Source organism: Lytechinus variegatus, chromosome 9, assembly GCF_018143015.1.
Source record: "Lytechinus variegatus isolate NC3 chromosome 9, Lvar_3.0, whole genome shotgun sequence".
Classification (NCBI taxonomy): Eukaryota; Metazoa; Echinodermata; class Echinoidea; order Temnopleuroida; family Toxopneustidae; genus Lytechinus; species Lytechinus variegatus.
The window spans coordinates 8,055,239-8,079,378 of NC_054748.1; the positions used below are offsets into that span (position 1 = coordinate 8,055,239).

The following is a 24,140-nucleotide window of genomic DNA, read 5'->3' on the forward strand; positions in this document are numbered from 1 at the left end:
GTTGGGAGAAATTAATGGCCAAACTCGGATTTCCAAACTTTTTTTTGCTCGTTTTGTAGCTTTTCAATTCATACCTCTTCCAACACTTTTGAATCCTGCTCTTGTCGTGATGGCATGATCATAACAAGCATGGTATCATTTTAAAGAAAATTAAATGATCTTTTGAATGATGTCAAATATGCATTGTGTACAATTGGGAGTTGGGAGAAATCAATGGCCAAACCCAGATTTCCAAACTTTTTTAGGGGTTTACATACAATTTTTTTAATCGAATCAAAGGCCCTTTTGGCGGTCCATAAGCTAGCCGAGAGGTTGGGAAAACCCAGAGTCCGTAAATAGAACAACACAGACAAGAGCACACAAAATGCAAGCACTGTCCCATTGAAATTGAATGTGATTAGTTAACTTATCATCAGTCGGTTATGGAAGCAATCTGATGAACCTGTGTTGTTCTGGTCTCTGGGGTTGCATTTTTTTAATGTTTGTTGTCTGGAAAAAGTGGTGCAACAGGTACGAACTATATACCTGAATCGAAAGGTTCTTAGGAGATACTGCAGTGCTCATCCATTGATTAGAATTTTCATCGCATGAACAGTTACTATTGATCTATATCTCTGAATATACTATGAACACGATGATGAATCTGTGATCGAGCGGTACTAGTTCGTTCGAGGACGACTTCTCAATTTCAATACTTATTCATCAGTGTACTTCATCGGGGGACTTCAGATGTAAAGGACGAGCTGTGGCCGGCCTGGTAAGTAATTTTCTTTTAGGACATGGCGTTCAGGTGATCGTACTAGTGTGATGTGTAAATCCTTCACTCGATATATAAGGGTCTAAACGTGCAGCCTATTATTTATTTTGTACTGATGGCCCTCTTGCCATTTGTGTACGTGCGACTCTTTGCGAAAGACCTTCCTGTTGACCAAACTTTCGATCCGCATATATTCGTAATTCCGAAGGTTCGTAATTCCGAAGGTTCGGTTATTCCGAAGGTTCGTACTTCCGAAGGTTCGTAATTCCGAAGGTTCGTCAATCCGAAAACGAAATAAGGTCCGTAATTCCGAAGGTTCGTCAATCCGAAAACGAAAGAAGGTTCGTAATTCCGAAGGTTAGTTAATCCGAAAACGAAATAAGGTTCGTAATTCCGAAGGTTCGTCAATCCGAAAACGAAATAAGGTTCGTAATTCCGAAGGTTCGTTAATCCGAAAACGAAATAAGGTTCGTTAATCCGAAATTTCGAAAATTAAATAAGGTTCGTATTTCCGAAAATGAAAAATTGTTCATTTTGGTTACAAAAACGGTGTTGTCATTACAAGATTACACGATATTATGCAATGACGATCGATGATGCATGCATGTGTTGTGGCCAAAAGCACGTATTTCATTAGAATAGGCGCCCTGATCAAGCATAGGCCTAATTTCGATTTTATCTGAGCAATTGCTGCCTAAGCAAATGGTTTAAAGATGCAGGGGATCAAGTGTGTTGGTCGCGTGCGAGTAACCACTAGATAATAGGATTTGTATTGGAGATGATGTCATTTTTAATAACAGCTTCTGCTTGTAATAAAAATAATACTTTAATAATGATCCTTGTGAGATGTTGAAAGCGCGAATCGCAAGCTCAAACTTGTAGACATTTCATGTAACAAGACTTGAACTTAAACATTCTGAGCAGTTTTTTTTAATCGTGAGAAAGATGTGTATCTTTCTACAGAATTATCTCGAGGGCGAGCTGTAATTTGTTTACTGACCTGGGGCCCGTTGCATAAAACGTTTTACCTGAGAAAACTCAGGTTGTTTTACCGGAGTTTTTGCCCTGTGCTAAAGTCAATGGCGGAAATCAGACTAACCTTAGTTTTCAGTTTTTACCAGAGTTTTCTCAGGTAAAAAGTTTTATGCAACAGGCTTCTAAGTAATCTTTTTAAGGACTGCATTTAGTGACTCATGAATAGAATATATGTCTCACGAACTAAATAATGAGAGCGCGAACCGCAAGCTTAAAATTTGTAATATTCCACCTGAAAACTGGACATTTTTTTTTTGTAACCAGGAATAGAATGAGTTCCTCAATAAATAATACTTGATGCGAGCAAGAAACGTGAGCCAAAATTTTCCGATTTTCCAACCTGAAAACTGGACATTCTAAGCATTCTTGTAAAAAAAAATGATAGCTGGGAGAACAGTTTTCAGAACTGAAGTGGCTTCCCTGGGTAAATAATATCTATATCATTATTATTCTAGGCCTACATGAAATTTCCAAAAGGTTGAGCACGTGATTCGCTCGCAACATCTCACAAGGATGCCCTTTTAACAGTAATTGACCAAAAAGGCGAATTTTACATCTTCAGATTCGATTTCTTTCCCCCCAAACCGCTTGCTCGCTACGCTCGCAGAAATGAAACGTAAATATATAATTTATCAATCAGTGATCACTTAAATTTTTATGCTCAATTCAATTACTACAAAACACACAACCTCTTTACACAGATGATAATCTCAAGGTGAAAATATACGTTTGCACCAAATTGCCCCTATTGGCCCCTTTTTTGGCTTTGCCCCCTGTTGCACCCACAAATGTAATAACGCCCACAAATGTAATAACGCCCACAAATGTAATAACACTTTACCCACAAATGTAATAACGCCCACAAATGTAATAACACTTTACCCACAAATGTAATAATTTTTGATCGCCCACAAATGTAATAATGACTTTACCCACAAATGTAATAAATTTGAAGGGATTTTTGGCGAATCCGTTCTAAACTAAAATCCTATAGTAATGCGTTCATATAGCACAAAAGTGCAGTCTTTTTTTCAGACCGGGTTAATAAAACAAAGTACAAGTCCAAAGTCTTTTTTCCAGACCCGGTTGTTTAAAAAATTATAATATAAATCCAAAGTCTTTTTTCCAGACCCGGTTGTTTAAAAAAATATAATAAAAGTCCAAAGTCTTTTTTTCCAGACCCGGTTGTTTCAAAAATTGTGATATAAGTCCAAAGTCTTTTTTCCAGACCCGGTTGTTTCAAGAATTTCAATAAATCCAAAGTCTTTTTCCAGACCCAGTTATTTCAAAATTTATAATATAAGTCCAAACTAAGATACGGTAATGATATTCCTGTGGAAAAAATGGGAATCGAGCTTAGTCTTTTCTCCAGACCCAGTTAATTAAAACTGGTGGAATTAATGTCTTTGTTGTTGTTTCAACTTATACGGTGTATATTGTGAATATGTGCACTAAGAGTAAATTGAGAATCAAGCGTAGTCTTTTCTCCAGACCCGGTTACCTGTTATTTAAACATTATGAATAACAGTTTAAAAACAGTATAAAGACCCCATAATCTTATTAATGCTGGATATAGCGTAGTCTTTCAGCCCGACCATTTTTTTCTTCAAAAAAAAAAACGCTAATAGTAAGAATTAAAAAAATCAAAGTCTAAGACCAAACAAACCTTCAACCTAAGAACCTGTTTTAAAAGAGGTTTAGAGTGTTGTCTTTATTCCATACCTAAAACAGTTACGAAAAAAAATCTTCTAACATAAGACCTTATATTCTTATTCTCGTGGAATAATTTTAGAACGTACTCTTTCCTCCAGACCCGGCTATTAAAAAAAGTAACTGAAAAACTTCAAATCTAAGACCAAATTTCCAAAGTTTCACCCAGTAAAAATATGTCTTTTTAAAATAATACTACTACCCCTACAAAACATTGTAATAACGCGTGGGTAAAGCAGACATCCTTTCTCCAGACTTGGTTACTATTTGAAAAATAAAATAGTTTTTACAAATATTCTAAAACGAATACCCAATAATCTAATTACTGTGGAACAACATGAAGACCGATTGTCGAAGATCGACTTTCCTCCAGACACAATTATTTCAGGAATAAAAAATCAATAAAACTCAACCCCCATCAACGAATCTAAGAACCAACAATCCTCCAAATTAAGACCATGCATGTAGAAAACACATGTTTAGAGCGTTGTCTTTATTCCAGACCCGGTGATTTAAAAATGATTTAAACAATCCTAAAAACAAAAGACTCATATTCTTATTCTTGTGGAATAACACGAGTATTATGCTTAGTCTTTCGTCTGGACCCGGTTATTTAAAACATAGAGAAATATTGAAAAAAAATGACAGCTGAGACCAATCTTCAAAATAAAACCCACTTAAAATGCTTTGGCTTAGAGTGTTGTCTTTACCCCTCACCGACGTATATTAAAGCTTTTGAAACGGCCGGGTCTGAAAAAAAGACTTTGGACTTGCATTATAATTTTTTAATTAACCGGGTCTGGAAAAAAGATTTTGGACGTATATTATAATTTTGAAACAACCGGGTCTGGTAAAAAGACTTTGGACGTATATTATAATTTTGAAAAACCTGGTCTGGAAAAAGACTTGGACTTGTACTGTATATTTCATTAACCGGGTCTGGAAAAAAGACTTTGAACTTTTGTGCTATATGAACGCATTACTATAGGATATTAGTTTAGAACGAATTCGCCAAAAATCACTTCAAATTAATTACATTTGTGGGTAAAGTCATTATTACATTTGTTGGTAAAGTGCATTATTACATTTGTGGGTAAAGTGTTATTACATTTGTGGGCGTTATTACATTTGTGGGTAAAGTGTTATTACATTTGTGGGCGATCAAAAATTATTACATTTGTGGGTAAAGTGTTATTACATTTGTGGGCGTTATTACATTTGTGGGTAAAGTGTTATTACATTTGTGGGCGTTATTACATTTGTGGGCGATTATTACATTTGTGGGTGTAACACCCCCCCCCCCCCCATGAAAATATATTCCGCCGCCACTGATTGAAACACGCATCGTCTTCTTGGCTAACTGCAAAAAGTTCTTTAAATGTCCCCTTTATATCAGGTCAGAGTTTATATATTTAAAATTTCTGTTTGCGATCTTGCTCGCAGTTATTATCTAAATTTAGTTACATAGGCATCTCGTTTTGAAGATCACAAACATATTGCCCATCATATTAAAAAAAAATATTTAGCTCGCGCTCGCATTATTTAAAAAGGGTTTATCATGCTATTACATATTTACTTTATTTGATAAGTATAAAGCTAATTATTGACTGTTAGGACTACCCTTTCAAAGAAACAAACAAAAATCAACTTTAAGCTGCCGATCGAGGAAAATGTGGCTGAAAAAAATATTGCCCCCCCCCCCCTACTTGACGAAAGTTGGATCCGCCGGGAGGGAGGCAGGGGGGACTTGCACCCAAAAAATGAAATAAAAAACAGGGAAATGAATATTTTTCAAAATGGGAAAGTTCCTTTTTCAAAAATAAATATGCCGTTTTTCGTGTTTTTTTTCAAAATAAAATATTCTTTTTAAAGTATACAAGTTAAGTTTTCAGGCTGGAATATTGCAAATTTTCAGCTTGCGCTTCGCACTCTCATTCGATTGGTGAAATATGCATCCTAAAGAGGTCACTAAATGCTTTCTTTAACAGGTTCCTTTTCTGGTCAGTATGTTTAAGCTGCGTTTTGCGCTCGTGTTAATTTTTTAGTTAGATGCACATCTTTTTAATGACAGCAGAAATCTGCTCGGATTTTTAAAAACTTATTTTCATTTTTTATTGAAATACCCTAAAGTTTTAGCTTGTGATTCACGCTCGCAACACCTCGCAATTATGCCATTTTAAGAATAATTGACCCCCCAAAAAAGTTTTACAACTTCACCTTTGAATTTGTTTCACCAAGCCGCTCGGTCATTACACTCTCCCAAAAAATAAGGCCTAAACATACGTTTTGCCATAATAAGAAATCACTTCAAAAAAGGTTTTTCTCTACTTAATCACTATCAAACACACAATGACTTCAAGCAGATGATAATCTTAAGGGGAAATATCACCAAAGTGTCCATTTTGACGTATGAGTTTCATTTTTTGGCTTTACCCCCCAAACGAAAATTCGTTCGGCCGCCCTTGCCTTCCCATCCTCAAAACAATTGAACGGCAACAGTGTCCCCCGCCCCCTTGTCTCTGCCTCTGCTTTCACGGTTTTCATTTTTCGGATTAACGAACCTTATTTTGTTTTCGGATTAACGAACCTTTTTTCGTTTTCGGATTAACGAACCTTCGGAAAAACGAACCTTATTTCGTTTTCGGATTAACGAACCTTATTTCGTTTTCGGATTAACGAACCTTCGGAAAAACGAACCTTATTTCGTTTTCGGATTAACGAACCTTCGGAACAACGAACCTTATTTCGTTTTCGGATTAACGAACCTTCGGAACAACGAACCTTATTTCGTTTTCGGATTATCGAACCTTCGGAACAACGAACCTTATTTCGTTTTCGGATTATCGAACCTTCGGAATAACGAACCGTCGGAATAACGCCACAAATGTTCGGATTAACGAACCCTTTTTCGTTTTCGGATTAACGAACATCGAGGTATAGGCAATTTACGTGTTTCGGAATTACGACCCTTCGGAATTAAGAACCTTCGGAATTACGAAGCTTCGGAATTACGAAGTGTAACCCTTTCGATCAGGGTCTATGCATGCAGACTATGCTCTTACCTGCGGGGAGGGGAATGTGCCGGTATGGCTTATTTTTTATTATTATTTCTTTTTTACTTTCTGTACTATATCTTCATCTTTCAATTAAATGGAAACATGAATGGACCGCTTGAATTTATTTTTAAATTTGATGTATATGTTTATTAATTACCTATTGTTGTATAGGTATTTCCCAGCTGTTTGTAAATGTCACTGGAAGAATACTTTAAAACAAAGCAAAAAAATCAATGATGCGTGGGTGTGGGTTGTATATGTGTGGAAATAGGGCGTTTAGGCCTATGTCGAGGCGCATGCGTGTATCCATGTATCTCCTTTTTATTTTGTTTTTTTTCTCATAAATAAGCTATCAGTATAAGATTTTTCTCTTCTCGTTTGATTTATTGATGTGGATATTTTATATTTAATTGAAACTAATCTATTTTTAAGGTGAAAAAGCAAATAAATGAATATACTGCTATTATAGATATAATTATGTATTAAGTTTTTGCTATCATTATTATTAATATTAAGACGTTTAATGTGGACGTTTAGAAAACTTTTGTTCAATGTTTCCTTTAAAAATACTAATAAAAAACCTGATGAACGTTATTTATCCGTTATTATGAGCCTGTTACGATACTGCAACAAATAACAATGAAAATTTAGTTTTAAATTTGATTTCCTTTTTTTAGTACAGGAAATATAACAACTATAACTAACAAAACATAAATTAATATTGATCTAGCATGTACATCTCTTGGAAGTTTCAGATGTGCAATTCAGAGTTTTTATAGTATATCCAATAAACTGATGTATGTTTTGATTCATCCAGGAAAAGTCAAATTACGATGGGAAAAATAGATCTTTTCATCTGGACTTAGTCTGCTTCAATCATAGTAAGTCCAGATGAATAGATTTATTTTTTACATCGTAATGGTATGTCCAAATAAAATCTGAGGCAGTTGACGAAGATTCCTTTAATTAAAGTTCATAATCATGGCGATGGTTAAATTGATGTTATAGCACAATGAATAACAAGAGTCTGTAAAGACGATGTTGATGATGATCAACAGTCAATTTCAGATATCCATAGGTTGAAAAGTGCTCATTAAAACAGCTTGATGATCTCGATGAGAACTGAGAATTCCCCTCTTAAAGTAAACTGCAAACCGTTCATTGACGGCGTGCAAATAATTCCACAGAAGATAAACGTTGTATTCTAGGTGGAATTAAACTATGCTCTTGACATAAAGTCTGGCGTGAAACTCTTGAGTTCTGATGTGATGTGATGTGATGAAGTCCTTGAAGAAACTGCCAGCTTATATACACATTACTTACTATTCTGGAAGCTTCTATTATTGTCTACAAAAAGAACATTCTGCCAATTTCTAGAGCAGTTTAATTTTAGATTTTTGAATCGTCTCATCGAAATTAACAATGTAAACAACACAGCTATTCCTATTGTTCGTTTCCACTATCGCTAGAAGTCTTTTGTCTACATTCTCTATTGTTTGTAAATTCCAGAAATAACAAAGATTAATCCATCTCATTGAATAGACATGCCTCTCAAAGATTTAGTGAGACATTCTGGAATGTTCTTAAAGAGAAAAAAAAATTAATTAATTGAATGTAATTGCTCTAACAATTCTTATATATAACAAGTCACAACAGAGAAACAAGAGGAGCGTTTCATGAATATTTTTATCCGACAAGTTGTAAGATCTGACGACTTCCCTTGATTTTGATTGGCTGAGAAGCATTGTCCCTATTGAAACTATCAGATAAAATGGGTTTTATCAGGTAAAATGTCTGACAACTCTTTTCTTGAAACGCTCCCCCATATACAGTGTGTATCAAAAAACGGGACAGATTTGAAGTCTATAAAATTTTTGTTTCAAATAATGATGTCTATATTTTGGTGTTAATAGATGCTCTAAGGTCTTATCTTTGAAATTCAATTAAAAAAATAATTTTTGTTTATGTTTGAGCGAACACGGGACGTTTTTGTTGGGGGTTCAAAAAGAGGCTTGCGCTAGAATTGCTGAATATGAGTAATATGGTGATCAGACTTCTTGCTATAATCAGGAGACTTCCTATCGACCTTTTCCTTATCTGTGCCACAATTTTTGAATTATGCTGTCAAATTTCATTTAGAAATTTATTTCTTTAATTGAATTATTTTGTTTTTCATTTAAACTTGTCTTACCTTTCAATTTTCCTTCATAAGTAACTGAGAAAAGAAGATTTGTTTGTCGACCCAAGCAAGAAGATTTGAATTATTAATTGGAAAAACTTGTGATAATTCAAATCCTTTTATTATCTGAAACAAATTATGTTATGTAACTTTAAAAGACATGAATCTATTATTCAAGGGGTCATTAATTCCTTGACCAAGTTTAATTGCTTGACAGGAATCACAGGAAGGGATTCATGTCTTTCAATGACAATGGTGTATTGAGTCAATTTTTAAGGAGCTAGATATGGCAGATCAGATAACGTGTATTAAAATGTTGTAAGCGAGCTTTTTTATTACAATATCAAATTTTGTGATAGATTTTGACATAATATTCAGAAAATAATATCATATTTTACTTCCTCTTATTTCCTGTCCACTTTTTTTCTTGGTCATTATTTTTTTTAATTGAGGGGGGTGCATCCCGAGCGCCCGCCCATCTGTGTGGCACTAATCAAAAGGCACCACAACCTTTGTAGCACAATGAAAAGATTTGAATAAAAAATCCATGCTCTCCCATAATTCGGTTGAAACAAAATTGCTTAAGTTTGAAGAAGAAATAATCAAAGCTAACAGAGAGCATATTAAAAAGAAACAACAGAATAATTCAAGCAAATAAATAGAACTGAAAATGAATTTTGACCGCATGATTTGAAAATTATGGCAAAGATATTGAAAAGAATTAGAGGAAGTCTGCTAATTAGCAAGAAGTCCGATCATCATATTTATAATTTTATGTCACTTTGGCGCAAGCCTCCTTTTTAACCACAGACAAAAACATTTTGTGTTCGCTCAAGCATGAACGAAACTAATTGTTTTAACAATGTTTAATAGCATTTGAAAGATAAGGCTTTAGAGCACCTATTAACACCAAAATATAGACATCATAATTTGAAGCAAAAAACTACAGACTTTTCAAATCTGTCCCTTTTTTGATACGCACTGTATAGTTTTCTATTTATATTTTCTACTACATACAGACATAACTCTAAAAAAAAAGCTCCTTTCCTAATAACTATCTGTCTACAACACAAGAGGTGAGCCATAATGATTTCACTTCTCTCCTCCTTGTCTTCAACCCCTCTCTTTATTTTCCCCTCTCTTCTTCTTCTCCTTCTTCTTCTCCCCTTTCTCTTTCTATCTCCCTCTACTGCATAAAAAAGGAAAAGACGAAAGAAAACCTTTTAAAATATCCGCAGACGTCAAGAAAACTTCAAGATTCTGTCCAGAACGTTCATAAAACGTTCGAGAAATGTTATTTTTATTTGCTGAAAAAAAATTATTGATAATTAATTATCAAAACTCCCTCAACTTTGCAAGTTCCAAAAGGACTTGCCTCTCAAGTACTGAGAGAAACTGGAAGGCTAATTCATGTCCAGCCTAATTTTCATAGTGCTCACGCAAGCATGAATATTCTTCCAACTTTTTGGTATTTGAAAGTTGACTTTATTGGCTTCCATATATATAAGAATTTTCCTCAAAAGTGATATAATTGGCAGCCATTTAAAAGTGTTTAGTTGTTCTTTTCAGACGCACTATAGATAAGAATCAAGGTACATGCAGATAATTCGCTTTTGCTTTTTCCGTTTATTTATATTTATTTATATTCCGAATATTGAGTGAAAACCGTTTCTAATTTCATTGTTACAAACAGAAAAACGGTCGTTTATTGATAATTTGGGTCAGAAATGAAAATATGAAAATAAAAATATTAAGAAACAAACTGTTTTTTCATTTTACTGTTTTCTTAAAATTGTTTTTCCATTTTTTTTCCTGCAAATTGAAAAATAACTTTTATCAATTCAATTTATCGTTTTGTCATGTGAAAATTAAGAAATTAAATTAAACATTTTGAAATTTTGTTTTGTGTTTCACAAATTGAGAAATCAACACCTTTTCTGAATTCGTTTTTCCGTTTTATGCTTTGGAAATCGAAAATTGAACACATTTTCTGAGTTAGTTTTTTCGTTTTCGCTTTCACAAATTGAAAATTGAATTCGCTTTCTGATTTCGTTTTTCCACAATACACGACCGGTGACCCGGCGGCGGCCGGCCGGCACCTCCCGCCCCAACCCTGGGCGGGCGGCGCGTTTCCGTTTTACACCCTGGCGAAGGCATTTTCCGGAAAAGTAACCAAAAAGCGACTAGTGAAGCGTCTACACACGTCGCTGGTTGCATGCAGCGTGCGACACAGGCGAGTCCACCACCGCATGCAATTTGCACAGTTACTGATCAGAGCACAGAGTTCCTCGGCACTTCATGTACAGAGAGAGCGGCAGTCAGGAGTGAAATCCGAACATGCTTTTGCAGTCGCGTTGTTTATGATAGTTTTTTTTTCTAAAAATAAATTATTAACTAAATGAATAGAATGACAGACAAAATAAAAATAAACAGATACTTATAATGGAAAGACAAATTGAAGTTTGATGGATTGATACACTTAGAAGCTGCCGAAAGATAGATATAGAAGACTGATAAATAGATAGAGACAAGATATATATATATAGATAGATAGATAGAAATAGAGAGAGAGGTGGATAGATAGATAGAAAGAGAGAGAAAGAGGGAGAGATGGATGGACAGATAGATAAATAGAGAGAGGGGAGAGACAGAGAGAGGTCGATATATAGAGGGATAGGAGGGAGAGAGAAAGAGAGAGAGAAGGATAGATAGAAAGAGAGAGAGAGAGATGCTGTAGATAGAAATATGGACGGACGAAGAGAGAGAGAAAAAAATACAGACAGAATGATGCTAGAGAAGGAGAGAGATAGAGAATTTGAGAGACAGATAGATAGATGTTAGATAGATAGAAATATAAAGAATGAGAGAGACAGAGAAGATAGACAAATTAACAGATAGATACATACATAGATAGATAGATATATAGATAGAGAGAAATAGAGAAAGACAGACAGATGGATAGATAGAGATAGATAGATAGATAGATGAGAGATAGATAGATGTTGAGGGAGAGAGAAAAAGAATATTAACAAATTAACAGATAGATAAGTTAAAAAATAGATAGATAAATAGAGAGAATAAGAGAAAGACAGACAGATGGATAGATAGATAGAGATATTAAATAGATAATTAAAGAATGAGAGAGAAAGAGAAGATTAATAACAAATTAACAGATAGATAGATACTCTAGTTAAAAAATAGAGAAAGACAGACAGATGGATATAGATGGATAGAGAGATAGTTTGAGAGATAGATAGATGTCAGATAGATCAAGAATGAGAGAGAAGAGCGACTAAAAAAATTAACAGATAGATACTGTAGTTACATAGGTAGGTAGAGAGAGAGAAATAGAGAAAGACAGACAGATGGATGGGTAGAGAGAGAAAGAGAATTTGAGATAGATAGATGTTAGATAAAGAATGAGAGAGACAGAGAAGATTATTAGATAGATAGATACTGCAGTTACATAGATAGATAGAGATAGATATATAGACAGATAGAGAGAAAGACAGACATCAGCAAATCGGCAAGGCAAATGATCAAGGCAAACATTCTTATTGAACCTGGAAAGTATAAGCTCAGCTGCATTTGCAGGTACGGTATGTTCTGCGGATAGCTTCGGTGCGGACTTTGGATCGCGCGCCCAACTGATAATGTAAACAAACGCAGACGTAGACTCTTCACTAGTCGCTTTTTGGCTACTTTTCCGGAAAATGCCTTCGCCAGGGTGTAAAACGGAAACGCGCGGGCGGGCTCCGCTAACACACGTATGTAGCACTAGCGCTACATATCTCTCGCACTGTGGCTAGCACATGTATACTGTATAATATACTGTAAACTTAGCGCGCGCTCGATCAAAGGAACCGCGTAAGACTGCCACGCTTTTTTAACGTTGGGGCAGTCTTCAATTTTCTGATTTCCAATTGACAAAAGCCAAAACGGAAAAACGAAATCAGAGAGCTTGTTCAATTTTCAATTTTATAAGCAAACACGGAAAAACGAAATCAGAAAGCGTGTTCAATTTTCGATTTCCAAAACATAAAACGGAAAAACGAAATCAGAAAAGGTGTTTAATTCTCAATTTGTGAAACACAAAACAAAATTTTGAAATGTTTAATTTAATTTCTTAATTTTCACATGACAAAACGATAAATTGAATTGATAAAAGTTACTTATTTTTTCAATTTGCAGGAAAAGAAAAATGGAAAAGCAATTTTAAGAAAACAGTAAAATGAAAAAAACAGTTTGTTTCTCAATATTCTTATTTTCATATTTTCATTTCTGACCCAAATTATAAAAAAAACGACCGTTTTTCTGTTTGTAACAATGAAAATAGAAACGGTTTTCACTCAATATTCTATTTTTGCTTTTTCCGTTTCGGAAACAGAAAAACGAATTATCCGCATCTACCTTGATTGGTAAGAGGTACTAATTTCGACTCTCATGGGAAATTTAGATATTCTTGGTGAAAGAAAATCTTCGAAGCTTGAGGCCCGGAGTAATTGGAAGTTTCGTGAAAATTTGATTATAACTATAAGTTTCCTCTGTGATTGCTGGTTATTAATTGTCATGTTTGTCTTTACAGGTCGTTTTCATTATCTTTGTGAGCACGAGATATTCGTGAGCTGCGATCATGGCGGAGAGCAGTGTCACCGTGACAAGAGCCAGTCTTGGACGGAAAGCCCAGCTGGGAGGCCTGTATGATATCAGGACAGAGAAATTTCTGGTAAAAAACGTAAATGCCCCCCCCCCCGAATATTGTTTCATATATCAACTTCTTGCCTATATCGGGATTCCAACCCTGCAACCTTGATATTGTAAGCTCAATGATTATCTCATTCCCCCACGCTGGTCAGTTGCTGGAGTTGTTGCCAATTACTTCATTGCTTTCCTTGCCCAAAACACTTCGGAGAGTGCATTGCGCCCCATCCCACCCCACTCCCCATCCACACATACCGAGGCCATCGTGACGATATTTGCTTTACACTGAGCTGTGATTTACATGAAATGGCTTAGGCTTGATTTTTATTTTATTAATCATTGTCACGCTTGAAAAAAATGTGGAGAAACAAGTACTAAATGGAAAATAAAATGTGGACCCACTTTAAATGATAAAAAACTTAGTGAAAACATGCTGGAGATGTCTGATATACACTTTTGTTCAGATTCGGTTGTCCTCAGATCCAGCTGGCACAAAAAAAAGGTAAAGGTTGTGCTAACCAAGTGTTGAAATTTCAGTTTGGGTTGCAAACTTGTTATAGAATGCTTGAATGTATCAGTTTTTTTAATTGCCTAAAAGTGCAAGGGAAATGTATCATAGCGTTTCGCAAGGTAGGCCTAAGTTTCATTTCGCCCTTCCCCCTTGACACAGCGTGAAAACGAGCATTTCTGCACGAACAGATTTTTGTGAGCTTTACAAAAATGGAAAGTTATACTCAAATATAACATTCTTTTAACAATTTTCCTTTACTTGGATAGACGAGACTCAAACCCAAGATTATATGTGAAGAAATTACCCACGTGTTGTATATTTTTTAGTTCCCAGGGCTTTTTCAAAGTGTAAACTTTTCTGATACACACTGTATATGTGTTACGATATCAGTGACGTTAAGGGCTCTGAAGCGCCTTGAGCATCTAATGAAGATGGAAAGTGCGCTATATAAATCTCATGTATTATTATTTATTATTAAAGCAGAAGACAATGGACTAGAATACGCGGTGAGTGCGATCTTACAGTTGGCTATTATGATGTTGTTTGAATTCCTTCAAACTTGTAAAAAGTTGCTTGAAATTATTGGATGAAGAAAGGTCAGTGGAATGTTGGATGGTGGTAACCCACTTAAAAAAAAACTTCCGAGCCAAAAACGGCTTTCTCCTCTCCACTTGCAAAAAGTGATGCATCCCTTTTCTGCTTTGCCCCTCTTCCTGCGAAATGTAGCACCAAATAAAACAACTGAAAGAAGTTTGAAATTGAACATTATCAAAATTATTACTATAGCAACATTTGATTCCCATTGCCATTGAATCAAACCCGAGAAAATCCACGCCTCAATCCTCTTCCTTAATTGATATTTTGAAATTCCCAACCGTGACGTGCACTTCTTATAAAATCTACAGTGCGTCTCAAAAATTTTTTACACTTTTGAAATGGCTAGCAAACAAAAATTATATCAATCTGGGGAAAATACCTATGGAAAGCCAATGAAGTCAACTTTCAGATGACACCAAAAAGTCGGAAAACTATTCATGCTTGAGTGAGCACTACTATACATGTACAAAGGGTATGGAATTTAGGCTGGGCAGGAATCAAATTTCTTTCAGTTTTTGTCTCACCTGCGAAGCAAAGTGAGACTATAGGCGCCGCTTTTCCGACGGCGGCGGCGGCGGCGTCAACATCAAATCTAAACCTGAGGTTAAGTTTTCGAAATGACGTCATAACTTAGAAAGTATATGGACTTAGTTAACAAAACTTGGCCATAAGGTTATTCAAGTATTACTGAACATCCTATTAGAGTTTCATGTCACATGACCAAGGTCAAAGGTCATTTAGGGTCAATGAACTTAGACCATGTTGGAGGAATCAACATCGAAATCTTAACCTGAGGTTAAGTTTTTGAAATGTCATCATAACTTAAAAAAATATATGGACCTAGTTCATGAAACTTGGACATAAGGTTAATCAAGTATCACTGAACATCCTACATGAGTTTCACATCACATGATCGAGGTCAAAGGTCATTTAGGGTCAATGAACTTTGGCCGAATTGGGGATATCTGTTGAATTCCCATCATAACTTTGAAAGTTTATAGATCTGATTCATGAAACTTGGACACGATAGTAGTCAAGCATCACTGAAAATTTTGTGCAAGTTTCAGGTCTCATGATTAAGGTCAAAGGTCATTTAGGGTCAATGTACTTTTGCCATGTTGGGGTTTTTTGTTGAATAACCATCATATCTCTGTAAGTTTTTTACCTAGTTCATGAAACTTTGACATTAGAGTAATCGAGTATGACTGAACATCCTGTGCGCGTTTCAGGTCACATGACCAAGGTCAAAGGTCAATGAACTTTGGCCAATTGGGTGTATGTGTTGAATTACCATCATAACTTTGAAAGTTTATGGATCTGATTCATGACACTTGTACATATGAGTAATCAAGTATCACTGAACATCCTGTTCGAGTTTCAGGTCACATGATCAAGGTCAAAGGTCATGTAAGGTCAATGAACTTTGGCCATGTTGGGGTTTTTTGTTGAATAACCATCATATCTCTGTAAGTTTATTGGTCTAGTTCATAAAAAGTGGACATAAGAGTAACCATGTATCACTGAACATCTTGTGTGAGTTAGAGTAGTATTCAAAGTCAGCACTGCTGCTATATTGAACCGCGTGATGCAGGTGGGACGGCCAGAGGCATTCCACTTGTTTTTAGATGCGAGTCCTTTGAAACTTGCAAAGTTTAGGGTGTTGTGATAAATTAATGACCAGGCATTGTCAATTTAGGTTTTTAGAGCAAATTTCAAGAATTGTCAAATTGAAATTTAATGGATTAGTGAACACGAAATACAATTTTAACTTTTTCACGTGGATCTCAGCAATGTCTTCATGGAAGTCAGAATAGGGATGAGATAGTTGGGCATGGTGGGGGAGGTAGGTTGATGGGATAGGGTCAACAGAACATTTAACCCCCCCCCCCCCTCTCTCTCTCTCTCTCTCTACCCCTTTCTCCCCTGCTGAGAGACTAGCCTTTGCTAGGGTGAGCAGGAATTAGCCTTCCAATTCTCTTTCTAGGTGAGTCTTCTAGAACTTGCAAGGTCAAGGGTGTTATGCTCCATTACTGATGAATTGACATCAGTTTTGGTTTCTTAAGCAAATTTCAGTTACTAAATTGAAATGTGATGCATGAGGAAAATATAATTACAATTTTAGTGTTGCATATTTAGTTTATTATAGAGTGCGTATCAAAAAAAAAGTTTGCACTTTGAAAAAATCCTGTAAAATTATACATTTGTAATATCCTGAAGGTTTTTCCACTTTTTAACATTGGTACAGATCCATTTAAGCAAATGACGATATAACTGTCGAAAATATTTCCGCTTGAGTGGGCAGCGCTTACTTTTAAAAAGTTAGTGAAAAATGATTTGCGCAGAACTTTGAAATAGCTATGTGAATAAAACTAAACCATTATCATGAAGAACACGTAGAATTTAGCAAGTAAAATTGATTTGAAGATATCTTTTAACTTGTTTCCTTGCCCAATACACTTCGAAGAGTGCATTTCGCCTCACCCCACTCCTCAATACACCAAGGCCATCAAGACGATAGTTGATTTACACTGAGCTGTGATTGACATAAAATGAATTAGGATTGATTTTTATTTTGTTAATCATTGTCAAGCTTGGGCAAAGTGTGGAGAAACAAGAATTAAATGAGAGATTAAATGTCAACCCACTTTAAATAATAAAAACTTAGTCAAAAAGTGCTGGAGATGTCTGAGGTAAACTTTTGTTCAGATTCAATTATGTCCTCAAATCCAGCTGGCACAAAAAGGGTACTAAGTGTTGAAATTTCAATTTGGATGGCAAGTCTGTTTAAAAATGCTTGAATGTATCTGTTTTATCTTAATTGACTAAAAGTGCAAGGGAAATGTAGGAAAAATGTATCGCAGGGTAAGTTTGATTTCGCCCTTTCCCCTTGACACTGCGTGAAAACGAGCATTTCTGCGCAAACGGATTTCTGCTAGCTTTATAAAAATGGACAGTGCTCACTCAAGTGTAACATTCTGTCAGAACCTTTACTTTCATTGGATAGATGAGACCCAAACCAAAGATTATATGTGAAAAAAATTACCCACATAATGTATATTTTTTAATTCCCAGAGCTTTTTCAAAGTGTAAACTTTTTTTTTTGATACGCACTGTATATGTGAATCTTAGCAAGTGTGATTGTGAGAGTCAGAGAAATGTGATGGTATGTACCTGTTAAATCCAAGGAGGTTAGATAGGGTAAGACTTGGTTAAATGAGCATTCTTCTTTGTGTTCTCTTACCAATTACAAATCATATACTCACCCCCGCCCTCCACCCCATTTCATTCTCCCGAACGGTATTCAAAACTTTAACGCCAAGTGAATAATGGTTGATGGGTCTTTTTCCGTTGAATGATTATTAAGAACTTGAACTACGGTTATTTATGAAATAATTTATTGAAAAAGCTGAATGTTTGATTAATAATTTATTTAAAAATATGAATGTTTCATTATTCACATTGATTTACTAACAAATTGCTAATTGATAGGTAAAGGTTGATGACTTAATTTTCAGAATTTATTATCAAATTGATAGTCCGCTCAGGACTTGCGTACATGTAGTAGCAATCAGTGTCGATCTAAACATCAGGATGGGGACGGACCTGTAGGAGGGAGGCTGAACGTTCCATCAGTTTACCTCAACAACTGAAGTCCTTTCTAACCCCTATTCTCCTGACTCCAATGAACACACTCCTGAGATCCACATTGTAAAGTGACAATGCTGCACTAAAGATTGCAATTCACGCTCACTCATGCATTAAATTTCAATTTGATAATTCATAAAATTTGCTCTAACAATTTAAATTGATAAATGAATGACCATTAATTTATCACAACACCCTCAAGTTTGCAAGTTCCAAGGGACTCGCCTCTCAAAACCTGAAAGAAAAAGAAAGGCTAATTCCTATCCACCCTAATTTTCATACCCTTTGTTTAAGTGGGTGCTCACTCAAGCATGAATTGTTTTCCAACTTTTTTATTTTATCTTAAAGTTGACTTTATTGGCTGTCCATATATATATATATTTTTCCCCAAATAAACATATTTTTGTTTGGTAGCCCTTTCAAAAGTGTATTGGTTTTTTTTTAGACGCACTGTATGTACATTCGGGGGCTTTTTGACAATTTATTGCATGGGGGGTTAAGTCTGGCCATAATACCTATGTCATTTCTACTTCTGCATTTTTCCCCTCTCCTATTTTACCTCTCCCATGTTTACCTCTGCCATTGCTACCCCTGCCACTTTTAACCTCTGCCATGTTTACTTCTGCCATTTTAACCTTGTAAAATTCACCGTAATGAGTAATCCACTGCCTCATTAGATATGCCTGCTATGACATGCCTGCTATGACATACAAATAAAGGGGTGTTGTTGCATTGAAACATTCAAGAATACTCTGGTATACTTAAAGATCAAGTCCATCCCAGAAAAATGTTGATTTGGATAGATAGAGAAAAATCAACATAGCATAACGCTGAAAATTTCATCAAAATCGGATGTAAAATAAAAAAAAAGTTTCACTTATTTTTCACAAAACAGTGATGTGCACAACTCAGTGACATGTAAATGAGACAGTCGATGATGTCCCTCACTCACTATTTCTTTTGGGTTTTATTGTTTGAATCATACATTATTTCATTTTTTACAGTTTTCACAATAAGGACCAACTTGAATGAACCAAATAGTATTACCAATTTTAATTCCACATGTTCAGAGAGGAAACAATCGTTGTTTCACTTGGCAATGAGAAGAAAAATTAGAATATTTCATGTAATAAAATACAAAATAAATTGTGAGTGGATGACGTCACCAGTCTCCTCACATAATTGCATACCGACCAGGATGTGCATAAAACTGTTTTGTGAAATTAAACAAAACTTTAAAATGTCATAACTTAATTTGCTTATGATTTTGATGAAATTTTCAGTGTTGTACTAGTAGGATTTTTCTCTTTTTAGTCAAATCAATTTTTTGTTGGGCCACCCCAACAAACTGTTCTTTTGTTGGGATGGCCTTTAAAGGGATACTTGTCCTCTAAAACATAGCGGTTCTTTACTTTTCATTTCTTCAATTTCATACATTAAAATGAAAAGTTCTTACTTTAAAAACACTTCTCATCTGCAAATCTCTCTCTGAAGTTGTGAACAACCAAATGAATAAAAATAATTCTCATCTAATTCTATGTTATGTAACATCTTTCTTTGTACAGAATGAAACCCTATTCGTGTCAAAACCCGAAGACAATATGGTGGAAACTAGGGACATTGCCAAGACAGAGATCGAGATGACAGGATCTGACAGTTTGCAGGAGAAGTGCCAGAAACTCGATGTAGAAGATGCACTACAGGTCAGTAAAATGAATATGATCTGTTTTCTGCCTGAAAGCGGGGTCATAATTTTTTTTCTCGAAGAATGGAGGGTTTTTTTTTTTCTTCAGACGACATTAGGTTATCAAATTAAATGCAAATTAAATTAAACGATGTGAGGATAGTAAATGAAATCTGAAATCTTAAAAATTTTGAATTATATTTTAACCAGTTAAAGTAAAGATGATATTGCAGTTAACAATGTTAACAATGTTGGTTATAAGCAAAATCCGCATTTGATTTGTACATGACTTGGGGTTCGACATGCGCTAATTAATTTTAGGTAATTTCAAAATCGCGTACCTGGGTGTCGGCACAACTTTGGAAAGTGCCCGCTCAAGTCACTTAACCTTAAAAAAGATGTGCTAATCCGAATGAGAACAGGGGGCATGATTATCATGATTACCTCCCCGTTTTGATCTTGGCCACTATTCGTGCGTCTTCGACAATTTTTGGCGCCACATTTAAACTTCTAGTCAGCATTAACAAGTATAGATTTTCCTTTCAGATATTGTTTTCACTTCTTTTCAGATTTCATCTTTATACTTCGTAATCTTGTGTATAGGTTTTCACAATAAAATGCGAGATACGTTTCAATATATTTTTTTTACTATCTGAGGTATTTCTCGTTTTCATTGGTTGTTTTTAAGGCAAATTACTACAGACCATTAATTCATCAATTTAGATTTAATCATGAATATAAAAGGCAGATCAATTAGATGAACAAATAATTATAGTAGAAGTATTGTGTTCCTCTCTCCAGGTTACATATCCAACACTTACTGCAACATTATTTATCATCATCTTTCTTTTTATAACATTCTATCCAAACATCAGCTGAGTGTTGCAGTCGGAATGGTAGAGCTCAGTGGTTCAGGAGCTTTCCTTAGAGACGAGCGGAGGAGTGCCAAGACCCAAAGCAAGAGTCTTATCTACAAGCTGAGTACTGTCAACGAAGAGGTAGCAATAAACCAGAACAGAGATATCATTGACATGGATATCTTATCCGATCCAAACACCCCTGCGACGCATGTTGTAGTAGGTATTGATTGGGGGGCCCAATGTACAGTTACGTGCGAGTATGAGAATATTGAGAATGATGACGTTTCGGCTGTTAGGGCGGATGTAGGTGTCGAGCTTGGAAACCTTAGGGATATTCTTCTTGCACAGGGAGCGACAAGTGTCTACGTTGATGATAGGAAGGGGGAAGTTAAAAGTGGAAGGCTTTCTTATAAATGTAGGGCCGACGTTTTGATTACAAACGAAAATAGCCCCCACACATTCGAAGGAGCGCTTGGGCTAGCGAAGTCTTTACCCGCACTTGTGAAAAATACTAGCGATGGTAATGGGGTCCCACTCAAATACTATCTCTTGCCTGTAGAAACTATCAGAAAAAAGTTCAATGTCAAGGCAACTGAAAACATGATGATATACAAGGAAGTTGACGAATGTACAAATCAGAAAATTGCACTGGTCTTAGAAAAGATAAAAGAAAGAAGCCAAAAGATATACGACATATATCATGACATAAAGCTTAATCGTGCATTATTGTCTGATGAAATCCTTAGGAGAATTGATATGGTTTGGGGAGATTCTTTGTTTGTGCAAGAATCTCGTTTTAAAACCGATCTCCAGGAAATAGTTAAAAGGATGAGATTGGGAGAAGATAAATCGAGTGTCCTTGAAAAGTTCCTGAGTAAAGTGGACTCTGAAGAATTGTCTGCTTTAAAATACGAAGAGGAATTTGGACCGTGCCTGAAGAAAGTCAGGGTTATCAGGTCGATGCTTAGCAAGGGGATCAAATACGTCGGTAGGAACGATGAACTAGTTTTATATGCGAAAGAAAACACTTTCGTTTTCTACATCCCCAAGGGCGCCGACGTTGAATTTATGGGAAAAGGTCGAGACTTATTCATGCGATTGTTTTTCACTTATTCAAAGTACGAGTTCTTTGAATTTATTGTTGTAGACCAAGAAACTGTAGCTACCCATGTCTGGCTAGATCAAGGAAAGAAGCCAGTAATTAAGAAGTACGAAAATGGCGTACTTACAAAAGAAGACCTGTTTGAGAAAGAGGGTGAATTTATCGATGCGAGTATGGTTCAAGTTATAAATCCAGAACCAAAAACTGACATCCCGAATGAGCGTACATTGGTCACGCTAAGATGTCCGAATGCTCTAGGTGGCAACGGGCGTTGTTCTGGTGACCCATCTAAATGGAGATGTTTGAAATGCAAACGGTTTGTCGAGTATCTCACAGCGTCTAAACTCTTTTACTGCAAATGTGGAGTGTCAAGTCCTCAAGATTCAAAGTTTCGTTGCAATGACTCTCGACACGGTATGGACTTTGTGGGATATCCGAAGGTCTTGCTGGAGGACGACCTTTCCCAATTGGAAGCAATGAAAGAGATGAACATCCTCATTCTAGGTGAAACAGGAGTGGGTAAATCCACCTGGATCAACGGCATTCAAAACTACTTGTCATTTAACAGTCTACATGAAGCAATGAACTCAATAGACTTTCCGGTTTTGATTCCATCATCGTTCACCTTAACCCAAGATGGTGAGCAAAGACAAATTAAGATAGGGAGAGACGATTCGAATGAGGTGCGTGAAACTGGAAAATCAGCAACAAAGGAACCGCGGTCTTATGTCTTCACCGTTGGCGACAGACGAGTGCGATTGATTGACACACCAGGAATAGGTGATGTAGATGGTTATGAGCAGGATGATATCAATATGAAGAGTATATTGTCTCACCTTACATCCTACTCTCAGATACATGCGATATGCATACTTCTGAAGCCAAATAATGCAAGGCTCACTGTAGTGTTTCGATTTTGCATCCAAGAACTGCTTGTTCAACTGCACAAATCAGCCAAGAACAACATCGTGTTCTGTTTTACGAACGCTCGCCAGACTTTCTACCAGCCAGGTGATACACTACCAGTTCTTAACGAAGAGCTTAGAAAGAAAAACGTCGGTATTCTGGCAACGAAGGATAAATACTTTTGTTTCGATAACGAACCTTTTCGATTCCTTGCCTGCATTAAGAACGGTATCACGTTCGGCGAGGCAGAAATCGCCACCTACTCGTCCAGTTGGGACAAATCGGTGGAGGAAACAGACCGTCTCCTACAGTACGTTGATTGTCAACTTAAGCCTCATAGAGTGAGAGATACTGTGGGCATGAATGAAGCTAGGAGAATCATCATAGCAATGAGTAAACCCTTAGCAGAAGTAGCCAATACAATCAATCACAATATTGATGCAGCAAGAGAAACAAAAGCTAAAATCGCTCTTGCAGATAATGAAATTAGTTCTTTGACAGCAGACCTCAAATTCAAAGGATACGATATAGAACGAGAGGAGGTAGGCTATCCAAAGACAGTTTGCGCTGCCTCTGAGTGCGTCACCTACATGCCTGTTGGCCGGTCAAAGGTGCACAACACAGTGTACAAGACCGTATGCCATTCCCACTGTCGTTTAAAGGGTGTCCCAATCGAAACAACCGGCAATCCAAAACTTGCTGAATGTTGGGCCATGACAGACGAATACTGCCGTGAATGTAGACACAGTTACAAGCAGCATATGCACCTGACCTACGAAATCGTAATAACAGAAAAGGAATTCCTATCTTCGAAGGTTCAACATCAAATTAATAAAATTCGAGACAAAAAATCCAGGAGACAAGCAATGGTAGATGAAATCAACAAAAAAGTTAAGGAACTGAAAGAAGAACAAGAAATTATAATGGAAACTGGTGCCAAGTTTGGCTCTTTCCTAAAGGCAAATGCTTTAATCACCTACAACGATGCCGTAGATGAATATCTGGAAATGTGCATAAAGCAAGAAAAGGCAAAACCAGTCAGATTCCAAAAAGAAGGTGTGCTGCAAAATCTGGAAACAACCAAAAGAGAATACAACAAACGGAGAGAGATACTGGACAGCGCTCTTACAGACGGAGCCAGTGAAAATATCAAGACAGCGCAACAGGTTAAAGAGCTTCAGGAAGAGCTATTTAAGCTTACACATTTCGGACCCAAACTGGAGGAATTCTTTGAAGAAATTTCTGTCATGCACACATCAAAAACCATGACCAACGAGGAAACAATTGTATCAACAACAAAGAGAGTGGCTGAACGGCAGGGGAGGCATGAGCATGAAAGTAGTCAGAAACCCAAAGGTTTTTTACATGCTTTTTCTCGTTGGTTCTATTGGCGATAA

At 36.1% G+C, this 24,140-nt stretch overlaps 1 protein-coding gene across 1 annotated transcript; it reads left to right on the plus strand.

Annotated features, from left to right (window-relative positions):
• The first annotated feature begins 363 nt into the window (after window positions 1-363).
• On the plus strand, window positions 364-24,140 carry LOC121421263. The gene is made up of 4 exons (XM_041615925.1): window positions 364-757; window positions 13,323-13,463; window positions 19,757-19,894; window positions 20,751-24,140. The coding sequence occupies exons 2-4, from the start codon at window positions 13,371-13,373 to the stop codon at window positions 24,138-24,140; spliced, it is 3,621 nt and encodes a 1,206-aa protein (XP_041471859.1). The 5' UTR covers window positions 364-757; window positions 13,323-13,370.